Source organism: Pocillopora damicornis, chromosome 1 (assembly GCF_964200805.1).
Source record: "Pocillopora damicornis chromosome 1, jaPocDami1.2, whole genome shotgun sequence".
Lineage (NCBI taxonomy): Eukaryota > Metazoa > Cnidaria > Anthozoa > Scleractinia > Pocilloporidae > Pocillopora > Pocillopora damicornis.
In genome coordinates, this window is record NC_142670.1 from 2,411,166 (window position 1) to 2,424,657 (window position 13,492).

General features: G+C 40.3%; 1 protein-coding gene across 1 annotated transcript in view; it reads left to right on the forward strand.

Annotated features, from left to right (window-relative positions):
* Positions 1 to 13,434, forward strand: part of LOC113669825 (leucine-rich repeat-containing protein 9) — a 26,515-nt gene extending 13,081 nt beyond the window's left edge. Inside the window, exons 15-41 of the mRNA XM_089198927.1 lie at positions 1 to 61; positions 613 to 817; positions 1,215 to 1,360; positions 1,964 to 2,030; positions 2,120 to 2,239; positions 2,787 to 2,846; positions 2,962 to 3,093; positions 3,715 to 3,981; positions 4,309 to 4,419; positions 4,723 to 4,789; positions 5,022 to 5,167; positions 5,310 to 5,384; positions 5,688 to 5,810; positions 6,153 to 6,196; positions 6,325 to 6,456; positions 6,773 to 6,836; positions 7,127 to 7,293; positions 7,433 to 7,506; positions 8,480 to 8,559; positions 8,693 to 8,757; positions 9,541 to 9,613; positions 9,764 to 9,832; positions 10,151 to 10,276; positions 10,431 to 10,511; positions 11,161 to 11,275; positions 12,184 to 12,421; positions 12,717 to 13,434. Coding sequence (XP_089055053.1) covers positions 1 to 61; positions 613 to 817; positions 1,215 to 1,360; positions 1,964 to 2,030; positions 2,120 to 2,239; positions 2,787 to 2,846; positions 2,962 to 3,093; positions 3,715 to 3,981; positions 4,309 to 4,419; positions 4,723 to 4,789; positions 5,022 to 5,167; positions 5,310 to 5,384; positions 5,688 to 5,810; positions 6,153 to 6,196; positions 6,325 to 6,456; positions 6,773 to 6,836; positions 7,127 to 7,293; positions 7,433 to 7,506; positions 8,480 to 8,559; positions 8,693 to 8,757; positions 9,541 to 9,613; positions 9,764 to 9,832; positions 10,151 to 10,276; positions 10,431 to 10,511; positions 11,161 to 11,275; positions 12,184 to 12,421; positions 12,717 to 12,741 — 2,933 coding nt within the window. The 3' untranslated portion in view covers positions 12,742 to 13,434. The remainder of the gene's footprint in view (positions 62 to 612; positions 818 to 1,214; positions 1,361 to 1,963; positions 2,031 to 2,119; positions 2,240 to 2,786; positions 2,847 to 2,961; positions 3,094 to 3,714; positions 3,982 to 4,308; positions 4,420 to 4,722; positions 4,790 to 5,021; positions 5,168 to 5,309; positions 5,385 to 5,687; positions 5,811 to 6,152; positions 6,197 to 6,324; positions 6,457 to 6,772; positions 6,837 to 7,126; positions 7,294 to 7,432; positions 7,507 to 8,479; positions 8,560 to 8,692; positions 8,758 to 9,540; positions 9,614 to 9,763; positions 9,833 to 10,150; positions 10,277 to 10,430; positions 10,512 to 11,160; positions 11,276 to 12,183; positions 12,422 to 12,716) is intronic.
* Positions 13,435 to 13,492: the final 58 nt, after the last annotated feature.

Below are 13,492 nucleotides of genomic sequence, written 5' to 3' on the forward strand. Positions count from 1 at the left end.
GTCAGCTGATTGTAGCTAAAGTGTTTGTCGGAAAAGTCGTCCCGGCAAAAAATGAAAACAAGTATGTCAGAAATTTTTATTATAAGAACTGTATGTTTTAAGGCAGTGTCGTCGCTTAAGAGCCAAGGCAGAATTGAACACCGAAACTCCTAATTGTTGACTTAGCTCATAAATCTGCGAACCAAGCTCGCCCCAAACAAGATGGCTGTATGTTGACGAAGTGCGACCTGAACAAGTTCGATAAACTTGCCTGGTAGCGCGATATGAAGTGTGTTTAGTTACCAAGACATTTTCCTTTTTTTTGTCAACCGTCTTCAGAAGTAGAGTGGCTATTTTTTGAGCCTTCTGTTATTACTGCTGTCGAAAAGATCCTAGATGTGGGTTTTTTGAGGGTCCTAGGTGGAACATCCCGATACTCGAGGGCCCGATTGTCCTCAAAGGTAACCAATCAGAACACGCGATTCACTCACTTGACCTTGCGAATTCACGGAAGCAAGTATTGGGCGAAGTTTGTCTCGTCTATGATGCGAATATCTGCAAAGTCGAAGGCCTCCAAGTGGCATAAATGTTCCTTTTATAACTAAATTGATGAGCGTTTCTGTTTTTGTCAAGGATCACTAGAGCAACATATCGCGGAGCAGACTCAGTATTTCGAGCGCAAAAACACGAGAACTGTCCGAGCAGACCTGGATCGACAATAAAGAGACAAGTTATGGACACGAGTTGCGAGTGCAGCGCGCGGCAGTGCGCGTGGTTCGTGTTTGATCACGAGATGGTATTACCGGAGTACGTGGTGGATTTCGAATATATCACCAAGGCAAGGAAATAATTTTCGGTTTTTTTGTCCTGTAGGAAATATCTTTTACTTGTTATTCCCTGACATAATTCTGGTAAGGCTTATCCACTAATCGCTAATCTTTCTTGACACCTTGGAAGTTCCGAACGATGGTTTTAGTAATGGAAAAGATAGCAGGCACTTGTTAGCCGTATTATAGGGGTATGCGGAACGCGCGTTTTTCCACCCGCGGGAAGATTTGAGACAAGTCAGGGAGAGGTTTGCTTGGGGTCTGGCCCTACTCAGCGCTAGACCCCTTGCAGACCTCTAGCCGGCTCGCGTCGCTCAGGGACTCGGGCAGGTATCAATTAGGATCAGCTAAGAGGATAAGAGGATTGTCATTCTTTAGTTTTGTCAATCGATTCCACTTTTTCCTCAGGTGAAACCCAAATCTTCGTTTATTTATTATTACGGGGATGTGACCACGCCAAGTAATAAACAGAACGGGGAGCCTGGGGAGGAGAAAGAAAACATTCCTGACGAGGATGTTTTGAACATGGAACCTGTTATTCCTACAAGACCAAGGTAATTAGGCATCTTTTGGTAGGGTAGAGAGGGTGGGGAGAGAAGGGGAGAGAGGGTAAGGAGATAAAATACTTCTGTCTACTGTAGTCTTACAACCAATGGTAGCAGTAATCTATCAGTTTTCAGTGACTGTCCCAACCTCGAGCTCGTTCCCAGGGTCTTCTTCCTTCTTCCCTCAGGAAAGAACCTGGTTACGGCCGGTCACGTGGCTTTGCTATCAAAAGAACGTGAGTGGGAGGGAGGGTGGATCCGACTTAATTTTATAAACTCTCTTGGCTAAAGCGCGAATTCAAAACATTTTTCCGTCACTCGTCCCGTTAGTATTGACAAATCTTTTATGCATGAGCCCCTTCCTCAATTTTTTTTTGTATTGTTCAAATTCTGGGAGAATATGTAGCTGACTGGGCCACTCAAGCTAAATAAAGTTTACCTTACCTGACCGTCGATTTTTAAACTTCGTGCCATCTACTAAGTTTATATCTAAATGCTGGTCATGTAAAGAACTTTAGAAACGGAACGTTTTGAAGTTTTGAATTTACAAATGTTTAAAATTTACCTTAAGTGTGTTGTTATTGTGTATACTGTTTTCGTCTCTGTTTTCAGGTTTATTGCCCTAACAGAAGAACTGTTGTTTAAAAGGTGCAATGTGGAGTGTTTGGAACATATTGTTGTAAGTGACGTCACGCTGCTTTTCAAACTCCCTTTTTATAGCATTTTAGACTCATTTGTCTTATTTCTTTTCCATTCTTTCTCGGCCAGTGCTTAAATCTCCATGGCAACGGTCTGAGCCGCTTACAGCTCGTGAATTGTATGACGGCCCTCAAGAGGTTGACAGTCAGTTACAATGAACTAACGCGATTGGATGACGTCAGTCACATGGTAAGATTAAGATCTAACCAATCAGAATTTTTATATCAGTTTTGCTGTGGGCTTGCAAAGTTTTTTGACCCAAAAAAAGACGAAGCTACAAAATTAATCGAGTAAGGAAAGTGATATGTATCTAATTTCTCCATACAGTAACACCCTTAAATCAAATATTAACGCCATGAGAATGACTGCAAACTCAAGAAGCTCTTTTAGTTGATTGTTAGACAAATTCTCCTTGAGATACCACAGGAAATGTATAGAGAACGGTATTGAGAGCTTGCATGCTGATATTAGAATTTTAATGGTCTTTTTAAAATTTTTTTTTGTCGTATACTGTGAATTGTACAATGTTTCCCCCCACCCACCTTATTTTGAATCAACGTCAGTACTGAGCAACTGCGCACTTACCCCTCCCCTAACCCAACCACACTCAACCCTAACTTGTTACCAGTTGATTGTTGTGGGGCTAGGGGACATTTTCCCGAATTTTTCATGGCTTTTCTTTGTGTTGTTGTCATCGTTCAGGTCTTAGAAATAATTCCTTGTTCTTGTTTTGCAGATATTTTTGGAGTATCTTGACGTCAGTTTTAACAAAATTACCACCTTGGATGGACTGAAGGTCTGTGTAGACAGATGTTGTGGTATTATGTAGGGAAGAGGATGAAGCACAAGCTTGATATCACGACGTTACTTTTTTTGAAGCGATTGACAAAATTTTTTGTGTGTCTTCATAGGGCTGCAATCGTCTAAAGCATTTAGATGTGAGTTGGAACCTTCTGACGCACACCCGAGAGGAACTGGGCATCATGAGGAAACACGTGATCACTCTTACTTATCTGGACACGCGCAATAATCCTTGGCAAAAAGTGAGCCATTGATAATTAATTCACATACATTAGTGAGTGGGAAAGAATAAATTACCAACACGAATACGTTAGTGAGTGATGGTTAGAGCACTGGACACCGGGTCGAGACTTGGCTGGATCATTGTGTTGTGATCTTAGGCAAAACACTATCCTCTCACAGAGCCTCTCCCAATCCATGAGTATAAATAGGTACCAGCGAATTGCTAGGAAAGCCTGATGAAATGCTGGGGGGTAACGTTGCAGTGGACTGTTTTCCCATTCGGGGGGGGGGGGAGGGAGGGAGGGAGTAGTGATACCCCTAATTCCCAGCATTCTGCCAGTTTCCCCGATAGTTTGCAAGTGTAAACCACAACGCCCAAATCATTTTGCTACTTTACGCTTAGTGTCACATGCTTTGCAAGCACGCGTAAGTCCCACGAATTACGCAAGGTTGACACGCGTGTAGATGGTGTAATACACGTGCGCGGTGCTGTATTCTCACTCTTGAGTGGAAAGAGAGGCTCTGTGAGTGTTGAATGTCTTGTTAAAGAAAATAACAGGATGACTTGGGTATGGTTTAAAAAACTAACGCTCTGAACGCTTTGAAAACAAAAGAAGGCTAAATCTGTTTTTATTTCCTAGCCCGAAACTTTAAGAATGCGAGCTCTTGGCAGACTGAAAAACCTGGAGTATTTGGATGGAGTTCAAGTTACTGACGAGGAGATGACAACAGCATTAAAGATGGCGGCCGCTTCCCGCCCTTCTTCTTTTGCTATTCTTGCGCATGCTCGCACAGACCAGAGCAAACCGCGGACTTTGAGTCTGGTACCGACTGCTCAAGCTATCCTGGCCAGCAGTCAAAATAGACCTGTTAAGTTACAAGACGATGACAGCCAATGGTTTATCAAGGTATTAGTCAAAATGAGTAATCTTTGTGAACAATGTTCTCTTAGTAAATGGTCTGTTTGAGGCTTTCTTTTGCTTTGACCAGGAAAGTCGATTGAAAATTGAAGTGATCGCAGGAAGGAACGAAGACTAGACAAAACCGTCCTACCGCCGAGTCCCCCCCTCTTTTTTTTTGTTTCAGTGCCGAGGGAGGACTGGAAAAAATAATCATGCTGCCTCTCCCTCGCCCCCTTTCCTTCCTTTCTCCCTTCAGCAACTGAGAGTGATGGGCAGGCCAAGTAGGTGACGAACGTTGAGTCTGATACGAACAATTATTTCTCTGTGTTTTAGGTTACAACGGTGAACCTCGATAACCAACATCTTGGAAAGTTAGCGAACATGGAGCAACTGGAAAATTTACGATGGGCGTCTTTTAACGGCAACGATCTTACTAAGATTGAGGTGCGTGAACAACTGGAAATTTTGGAATTTCTTCAACTTTTCTCTACTTAATTATACCTTAATGAAAATTTTCTAAGCAATCAAAGAACTGAAGTCAATTCCCTGCAAAGACGGATGGTTTTTTTCTAGAACGTGCTTTGAGCAACCAGAGATAAGCTTGCGAAAGATTGCGTCATCGAGATCTGATTGGACGAGCGATAAAGCCAATCATTGCAGTCCGTCAATCAAAATGTACATCGACGCGTGCGCCAAAGTTCCGCAAAAACTTCTATAAGTTATCTATAAACAAACCTTCTTCTTTAGGGTCTCGAGTCTTGTGTTCATTTGGAGGAGCTTTCTGTTGAAAACAACTGCATTAACAAGTTTGAAGGTAAAGTTCAGTGTTTATCTAAGTTGTCTTCTACGAAATGTTGCTTCAGCAACATAACTTCCTTTATATACTCACATTAAGAGCTTTTTAAACTAGGTTTAATTGACCACTCAAAGATCGCGTTATTTGAAGGTGTCAGTTGGCTAATCTATGGAAGTGTTCTATATTAAGACACTTTATAAACCAATCGCAACCCATGTTAGTGAGATCAATTTCTTTGGGTTTCTCTCAGGGTTAAGTAAGCAGTCCATGCTAACATGGCTAAGCCTGGCTGGGAATCAACTCACTACTCTTGATACCGGAATGTTGGAGAAGCTTCCTCGATTGAGATATTTATCCGTGGAAAACAACGCCATATCTCATCTACGTGGCTTGCAGGTATTTATAGTATTGTCATCACTGAAAGATATGTTACGGCTTGTCATTAATTTCAAAAGAGCTTTGAAAAAGTTTGAGTTTCTTTAAAAAATGAAGCCTAAAATTCTTAATTCCGTTATTTTCAATTTGTCTTCCTTTCCAGAATTGTCAGAACCTCCAGGAGTTTTACATAGGAAACAACACACTGGCGAACATACGAGAGGTTTACAATCTCAAGGTAAAAAAGGAATGGAAACATTCTTATGGTGATGTGGTCGTTTTTGCCGTTAATCCTTTGACTCCTCAGAGTGACTAGCATCTACTTTCTCCTTACAATATCACCCCTAAATCACGCATTAAGCTCATGAGATTAAAGGAAATGATCACTAAATAAAGCAGCTCTTGATTGCTAAGCAAATTCTCCTTGTCAGCACCTTAAGAAATGTATGAGAATAGTACGGAGAATATGCATACTGATGTTAGTGTGTAAAGGGTTAGTTTTGTTGACATGTATCTGAACTGGATCCCTTCTTTTTCCTAGACTCTCCCCAGTCTTCTTATTCTGGACCTATGCGGTAATCCGATGTCTACCGCTGGTCAGAACTACCGTTTGTTCGTTATTTATCACTTGATATCACTCAAGGCTTTGGATGGATTAGCTGTGGTATGACAAATCCTTAGGAAGCCTACTTCATATAACAAGTGACAAATCATCTCTTTGCGGTCCACAGAGTTCAAACATGTTAATTCAGTTGGTCGAGAAAAGGTTCTTCTTTGCAATAGTTGTAAAGGAATAGATACTGAAATTTTTGACGACATCGTAATTTTTATTGACAGTTTACTTTCCAATCAATGTTTTTAATTTCTTAGTAGCTTTCAACGATTTTCTTTGAAATTGAAGCCTTACCCCGTAGAGATCTTAAGAGAGTTTCTTCTTTTCTCTTTTAAGAAAGAAATCGAATTTAGCGTGTACTTTTCTTCAATTGGCGTTGCTATTCTTTTTAAGGAAACTTCAGAGGGAAGTCTGGCCAAAGATATGTTTGGAGGAAGGTCAGTAATCTCGTTTTATGATTGGAAAATAATCGATGGGTAAAGTTTCGAAAGACTTTAATTTGACCAGATAAAACGTGCTGTAAGAATGATTAGCTCATTATATTTCCCTATGTTTTGTATCTCAGGCTAACTCCTGATTTTATTGCCGAACGTTTGGGACACTCAAACTTCTCCGATCTCAGAGAGCTTGACTTACCCCACAGCTCACTAAGAACTGTGGATCTTGGAACTAAAGACGCTTTTTTTAACTTGAGAAGGTAGGTACCAGCAGGCGTCGTTTTGTGTTCTAAGATGCCTTTCTTGTGTGTATGCATTTGTGGGTAGACTCGTTTCCAGTGTCTTTAGGCTTTTCCCCTTTGAGAAAGGAAGAGCACACTGGAAATGAGCTTGAAACAGTAGAGGGACTAGATAAATAGTTGTCGAAAGCTTCATTTACAGTCTGTTTTTGGACGATCAGGAAGCTAGTTTACTCCACACATAGGAGTGTAAAAACTGCATCCTCCCTGCTGACTCTGTCATGATGTAATTTTCTTTGATTCTTAACAAATCGTGGTTCTCCTTTTACGATTTCAGTGTGAATCTTGAACATAACTCACTTACTTCATTTGGCGGCTTAGTGAACCTCATCAATCTTAAGGTAATGACCTACGGTATTCATTTACACTCCTGGGTGGAGGGAGGCTTGGGCTTGGACCCAGACCTCTCGATTACTTTTAGGCCATATATAGACCACCTTGTCTCCAACGCGTAGACCGAGGTGAATAAATTTCTCATGTTCAAATCATCTGAAGTACTGTTTACAAAGCATTTAATGTTTACTATTTTGTAAGAAGTCTAGTGTAAAGAAGAAATATGGTAGTTAAAATTATTGTAACAATTGTGTAAAACCAGGTTTGATGAGATTTGCGTTACTTTTTTCCTCCCCAGGTCCTTTGTCTTAATCATAATCACATTGAATGCGTGGTCGCAAAGCCCAAAGCAACGTCACCAGCAAACGCGCCGAAACGAGGCAGTGATGTCTCTTCGGGATTGGAGATTACAAACCCAGAGAATTTTACTCCAGTTCTCCCCAATCTCGAGGTTCTTCACTTGGGGTAAGACAAAATATCCTAGCGTCCTTTGGAATTTCGTAGATGTGGTGTGAACTACCGAGGTGGAGTTTATCTATGTTATCTTTTACTGAAACGAAAGGTTTTTGGACAAATTGTGATATTCTCTTTTGTGTGTCTACAGGTACAATGGTATTACCAATATGGCGGCCCTTCACTTGTCACGACTAACTAACTTAAGGGCTCTGTTTCTACAGGGTAAATAGTTATCTTTTTCGGTTTAATTAACTAATTAAGATAATCCTCTTCATTTGTAAACTTTCCTGTCTTATTAGCTATTGGAAAAAAAAAAAGATTCAAAATAAAATTAGTGTATGAACAACTATTGGACCCAGGCAGCGAAGCCAGGCAGCCAGTTGACATAAGCATTAAATAGAAATTCAAAAACTCATTAATAATTCATAAGCCATTAACCTATCAAATGGTAGATAATACATCACGTGCAGTGACTTTATATCGATAAACCTCATCCTTATTAGTACGCGGTGTTTTATCGGATATAAAGACACTGCACGTGACTTATGAATGTTTTTCTCGTATGCTAATTTCTAACGTTCACAAAAGCATAATTGTTATGAACTCTCTTGACACACGCTTTTCCAAGAATGTTTTTGAAGCCGTTCAAAAAACTCGCAGCACGTGTTTTATCGGGTCAAAAACCACTCGGCTACGCCTCGTGGTTTTTAACCCGATAAAACACTCCTGCTCGTTTTTTAAACATTACATAAATTACTGGTCAGGGAGATTACACAAATGCACACCTAAAAAGAAAGGAAAAGAAGAGAAAAACACTATTTCTTTGATAATAGGGAAGTCTGAAAATGGTTCGATTAATATATAAGTATGAAATATTATTAGAAGGAACACGCACAATTAACAGCTATGACAGAAGATAGCACATAATAAAATTATATACATATTATTGTTACATAAATTGTAAAAGACGAAGTCGAAGTACACTATTTCTTTTCTAAATGACAATGTGGAGCTTTGTTCGTTGTCATAAGTGAATACTAGGAACATTTGGATCAATATCAATATCTGCCCACCTACCCCTCCCCTAACTCAACATTAACCCCAACTTGTTATCAATTGACTGTTGTTGGGCTAAGGGAGGGGTAGGTGGGCAATTGCCTACATAGTGATATTGATCCGAACATTTTTCTTGTAGGAAATGAAATAAACAAAGTGGAAGGACTTGAAAGACTCCAAGAACTTCGCGAACTTGTTTTGGATCGAAATAAGATAAAGGTGACATCTTTGTAACAAATGTAGTTTTTTTTTAAAGTGAAAGCTGTTTTGTTTAAGTTTTGTTTTACTCAAACTGTTTCTGTTTGTCTGGCCTGTAATTTGATTTATTCATTTATGAATTTTTTTTGTCTAGAATCTTTCCAGCACGTCATTTATGAGTCAATGGCATTTAACAGAGTTGCATATGGAGGAAAACAGGTGAAATAATTTTTTTTAGTGTCTTCAACTTTCATAGTAATTATGTCTTCCTTTAAAAGACTAAGAATATCTGAAAGTCGTATATTTGAACTGCGGGTAAAGACGTGAATGAAAGTGATCCTCGCAGTAATGCACACTACTTGAGCAGTAGTGAAAATAAGGTCTGAAAAAAATTCAGGCCTGTACGGGATTTGAACCCGTGACCTCTGTGATACCGGTGCAACGCTCTACCAACTGAGCTGACAAGCCAAATGGGAGCTGGTCATTATATTGGTTCTAAATAAACCCGTGAAGTGATGAATAAATGGCTAGGAATATATGAAAGTCATATGTTCAGCTCTTTACACCCCAAGATCAGTATTAATATTCTCAGTACAGTTATTTTTATATTTCTTATATTACTGACAAGGAACATTTGTTTGAGAATCAGGAGCTTCTAAAATTGATGATTATTTCCTTCCTTCTTATGACCTTAATAATTGATTTAAGGGTAACCTGTCAGGAAAAATTAGAACTCATTCACTCGTGAGAGTTGAAGGGTTAAAGCTCTCACAAACCACACTGAAGAAAACGCGTTCTATGGCAGGAAAATGCCATGCGAACTGTTCATTTCTTGAAACAGCCTTGGGAAAAGTGGGTAAAAGCCTTCCAATGAGATGGTCATTGACGTTAGCGTTCTTAGAGACTTTTGACGTGGTTATAAATGATGTCTAAAAAAAATGCTGTCCCTGTACATCTCTTGAAAAAAAATTATTTTTCTCACATTTTGTGACTTTTTCGCAGGATAAGAGAACTTTCTAACCTAGAGCCTCTTCAAAATCTCCAGCGGTTGTACTTAGGAATGAACCGTATTCAAGTGAGTCGTCTCCTAAAGTCGCTCCTAAATTAAACACGGCTATTTCAGGTCAATTATTATTATCATTATTTATTTCCCACATTTACTTATATCGGGGAACCAGTTTTACGCTTTTTTCGTTTTAAGTTTCGAAGATGATTTTTTTTTTAGGACATAGCAGAGTTGGAAAAGCTGGAATGCTTAAGGCACCTGGTTGAACTTTCGGTCATAAATAACGCGGTAGGTAAAGGTTTCACATGCCGGTTGTGTCTATTATTTGGCGACTCAGGGTTCGCGTGAAATCATGGTCCTACTGAATTCATCGCGTCCTTGCATTCAGTTTGATTGAAGTTTATTTGATCGCATTATGCGTCTTTATCCTCACATCAAACGCCAATCACAACAAAACACAGCAGTCAAATGTCGGGCATGCGCAAGGGGTCAACTGTGGCCGCCCGCGCGCCGATTTTCCGCAAATTTTCATAGGAAAACGGAAAAACGCGAAGTTGAAACCTTGAAGTTGAAAAACTCTATTTGAACGTGCTTTTTCGATCCCAGGTCACTCGACGTCTTCTGCACCGACCCTTGTTAGTCTACCGCATGCCCAACCTTTTGTGCATCGATGGGATCCCTGTGTCGAGTGACGAGAAAACTAAAGCCGAGCTGTATTTCATGGAACAACAGGTTCGTGGAAAACCTCCAGCTTCCTCCATCGCATGTGTTCTCCATTTGTCATTTTCTTGCGTTCTGATTATGTCGTGTTACAGGTTGTGAATTTTTCCCCTCTCTTGTTGCAAGGATCATGTTTTAAAACCGTTACCTGATCTTTTTTCGCTAGAGTGGAATGCAAAGCATGACGTCAGCTTTGGAACCCAGTCTCCCAGGAATCGTCACAACACGTTCCCAGGCTCCGCTTCGGGTAACTTAATCTGAAAAAATATAATCCTAAAACTGACGAGTTTTGTAACAGATTTTCTATGTGAACGCATTCCTTATTCTAATTGACAAAGTGACAGTGTTTGAGGTGTAACCCAGGAATCCATTGGTTTTGGTTTACTTCGTTCTGCGATTGGTTAAGAAATTTTCTCGCCACTCTTTTCAACCAGGAAAATAAAGGCCCTAAACTCTCATTTCCTCAATCTACGGGCTGTCTATTTATTTTCACCTTGCCATCCTCTTGGTTCCTTGTTTGTCTGTTTTGTTACCTTTTTTGACTGGACCTTGTGATTACTTCGGATTTGGTTTTGCGAAACGCAATTGAAAAGCGCTTCGGAGAAATTTTCAGTCGAGTGTCAATGGAATTCCCAGATTGGGTTGGCTTTGCTTAACTTTGCTCTGTGATTGGTCCATTAAATTCGTGCCATTCTCTCCACCAATCAGATGCAAAACTAAAACAAACACGACTTGGTCGCCCGCGTTTTCTCAGATGCTTTGGTTTGTTTTTACTTTGGGATGTCATCGGTTTCTACGGGTACAATCCTTTCCTCTGATTGGCTGTTGTCATTACCTTGGTTTTAGTTTACGACAGTCAATCGAAAAGCGCTCGAAAATATATTTTGAATTCATAGGTGACAACAGTTCAGTTGAGCAGCACCACGGACCGTAACTGGGGAATTACTGGTTTAAGACAAGAATTTCCAAACGGAACGCTACTAAGAACAGGCGAACAGCAACAGGATAAAGGTGTGGGAAGAAACTTATGACTTAACAGACATTTAAACTTTCTTCGGAAAAAGTAAAGGTTACGTCAGCAACCTAGCGAAGAGTAGAACATAAAACGACTAAGAGAATTGTTGGCCCCTGGCCATATCCCCCCTCCAGATAGAATGTTAGTCCATTGCGAGTCACTACCACCCCTCTCCCCCCCCCCCCCACCCGTATCCAGCATTTCGTTAGGTTTCCAGGATTGTTCACCAATACCCCTCTAAACTCATGAGTGGAGAGGGGCATGGGGAGAGTATAATGTCTTGCCCAAGAAAACAACACAACGACCCGGCTAGATCTTGTAACAAGATCACTAAACTCGCAGTCTGGTGTGCCAATCTTCTATTTCACTCTATAAAGCCGTTAGAAAATAGTCTGATATGTATGTGATTTCAAGCGAGATCCAAAATAGAGTAGTTTTGAAAGATACTCCTACTGCAGTGTGTTGTAGTGTGTAAAATTTAATTGATTCTGGAGGGCTGCTTTCAATTACTGGCAGTTTGTTCTTGGGTTTTCGTGTTTGTTTCGTAAACTTTGCCCCGTTTAATAGAGATAGAATTCTAACTAACTAGACTCAATCAAACTGTTTTGTTCCACTCTCGTATTCGCTTATTTACAACGGGTGTGTAAAAAGCTACTCTGCAAAATTTGTAAGAAATCACTCTCTTATACGATATTCTCTACATTGTGATTGGTTTTTGCTAAGTAATGATTTAAAAGGTCATTCAAGGCTGCTTTGATGATGTAAACCGATCAATGTTCCAAAATCGTAACAGGCGGTGCTTCCAGCTCTTGACATAATGTTCACACTTATCCTCTGACATATGTCACGCACGAATGACGAAGTCTCCGACATTTGCTCATTTGTTCTATCCTTTCGTTCACAGCTCGTCGTCGCGCGGGCAATGTGCGTGGAGGCTCGAACCACTCGCTCCAAACCTTGTCAACCTCTGACTCCACCCACAGCTTGTCAGGGGACAGATACGGACGTACTTCCGTCAGTCTCAGTACACAACAGTCAGGTGGCATCAGCAGGCAGCCACAGGCCTCCTCGTCTGCGCCCTATATTGCACAGGGGTCTTACTCTCCTTACAACGTGAATGGTGACGTCACTGATACAAGCAGGTTGGACGTGTAAGATTATTGTTCAAAAATTAAAGTCAAAGTCCGGAATTTTCCTTTACACCCCAGAAGTTATTAATATGTCACTTCTTCCTATAATATCCATGCATTATCCAGACGTAAGTAACATGCGCGCGAGAAGCTGACTATCTGTTTTACGCGCGTGATTTCTCGCGCCCCGTTGAATCGCGCGGCTGCTACACCAAGTCTACTTCAAAGTTCTTCCGTCCTTGATGAATTACCATCTGATCGAATTACAGTTTCTTTGTGCAACACGTTTTCTCTGCTTTTCTTTCAGGAATAAGAATACTCGATTCAAGTAGAGTATACGTATTTGAGTACTTGATGGCGGTCAAATTAGTTATCCATGGGAATGTGGCAGAGAAGCAGAGTTCTTCTATTCAAGAACACGCTCATTGGGTAGAGAAGGATTCGTTATCATTTTCGCTTCTGCAAAAGACATTGTACAAACACAGTTCTAATCAACATCTGGATATAGTTTTCATGAGGCCTCACTCCAGTTTTATTTCAGTTGTGCGACAGTTTGCTTCCGAATAGACTTTGCTAGTTAAATGGGTAGCCTTTAGAACAGGTGAATTTGTTTGGATTTTTCAGGCGATCGAAGGCAAGCACGAATCACGCGCGAAGAGAGGACAAATATATCATGAACATAACATTTTTTTTTTTGCACCTTTCTCCTCGCGCATGACTCGCGCTTCGTGTTCGCCTCGCGCTTCGTGTTGGCCTTGCACTTTCCTTAGTTCGCCTTAAATGCGCCAAAAGATCTTACTTGTTCTGTAGGCTAATAGCTGACAATTTCATTGACCTGCAATGAGATGTCCTGGGAAAAACTCTACATAAAATCTGAACTTGAGAAATAATAATTTTTTTTTAATGTTTTGCCCTCTGGTAATGTTTCATATTGAAAATAATACACCAGAGGATACAACCTATGCTATAGAGGACCAAAACTTTAAGGAAATGTTAGAAATGGAAATAAAAACATGGACACACTATTTTTAGAAATCCCTTTAAATTGAACCGAATTAATCCAATATTCTCACTTTTCACACA